This window comes from Perkinsus marinus (assembly GCF_000006405.1).
Source record: "Perkinsus marinus ATCC 50983 genomic scaffold scf_1104296943742, whole genome shotgun sequence".
Taxonomy (NCBI): Eukaryota; Perkinsozoa; order Perkinsida; family Perkinsidae; genus Perkinsus; species Perkinsus marinus.
This window is the reverse complement of record NW_003211690.1, coordinates 1-1021: the sequence shown is the minus strand read 5'-3', so window position 1 is coordinate 1021 and position 1021 is coordinate 1. Positions and strand designations below refer to the sequence as shown.

General features: G+C 47.4%; 1 protein-coding gene across 1 annotated transcript; it reads left to right on the top strand.

Moving 5' to 3' along the window:
* Positions 1 to 221: 221 nt before the first annotated feature.
* Pmar_PMAR026654 (hypothetical protein) lies at positions 222 to 399 on the top strand (the record flags this gene model as incomplete). The annotated part of the gene is made up of 1 exon (XM_002781008.1): positions 222 to 399. A coding segment is annotated over one exon (178 nt), but the record flags the coding sequence as incomplete, so codon positions are not given.
* Between the last annotated feature and the right edge of the window lie 622 nt (positions 400 to 1021).

The following is a 1021-nucleotide window of genomic DNA, read 5'->3' as shown; positions in this document are numbered from 1 at the left end:
ATCGAGCTTCGTGATGGTGGATGATGCTGGGGGACTTCAGCTCGTCAGTGATGAGGATGACGAGGCGACTGTGGAGGGGCATGCGGTAGAGGAGGAAGGGACAGGGTAGTACTCGTCGAGAAGAACTAGGTGACGGACTTGGTTTTTTCCGTGTGAAATTGTCGCACTTTCACTGAGAGAGTGAGTACTGGTTTTTGCATGGAGTTGTATGCTGTTATTAGTGTAAATGATGGAGTTGAAGAGTCTGTAGAGGAAGGGCCTAAGAAGATGAGTAAGAGTAAGCAGAGGAGACTACGTCAGAAGGAGAAGGAGAGGCTTCATGGAGCGTCGAGGCGAGTCAAAGAGAAGGAAGACACCAAACTAGGGCAGGAGGGGTCTCAAGAGCCGTCCGATGATAATGTGAGTATTTTGTATCATCATCATTATCATCTCACGTATTGTATTATTCCGCCCATGGGAGTTACTTATTTCTCACCTAGTATTGTAGTATTGCCAAGCTGCTGGTAGTACCATTGTATATCACTTTAGGAGCCCCTAGTATCGGAGTCCGAGGATGAGATAGCAGCCTCGGGAGATACCACTGAGCGGAAGCAGAGAAGTGGGAAAGTTTCGGTATGACAGAGCGTAGGGAACTACTTTCAGGAGCACGCCGGGAGCCGCAGCCTTTCACGTGGTCCGACTGCAAATGGATGCTCTATGTCCTTCCGGTAGGGCACCACTTACTTGTGATTCTTTGAGTCGTACGCAGTTGTAGTTGATAACTCTGTTGTTCTCAGTCTGACGGACATGATAGGAAGTTTCGTTTTAGATAATTGTGTTGTTGGTGATGTTGAAGATGGGAGAAGAGGCATACCAGGAGATGGGAGGATGGTCGCTTGGAGACCAAGAGGAAGACTATTACCAGGTCATAGATGATAAGGAACTAGGCACAGTAGATTCTCCAACGCCATCAATGAGCTTTGCTCGGATAGTGCATTTGCATTCGATCTAAAATAGAGATGTTCCGGTTATTGTAGCAATG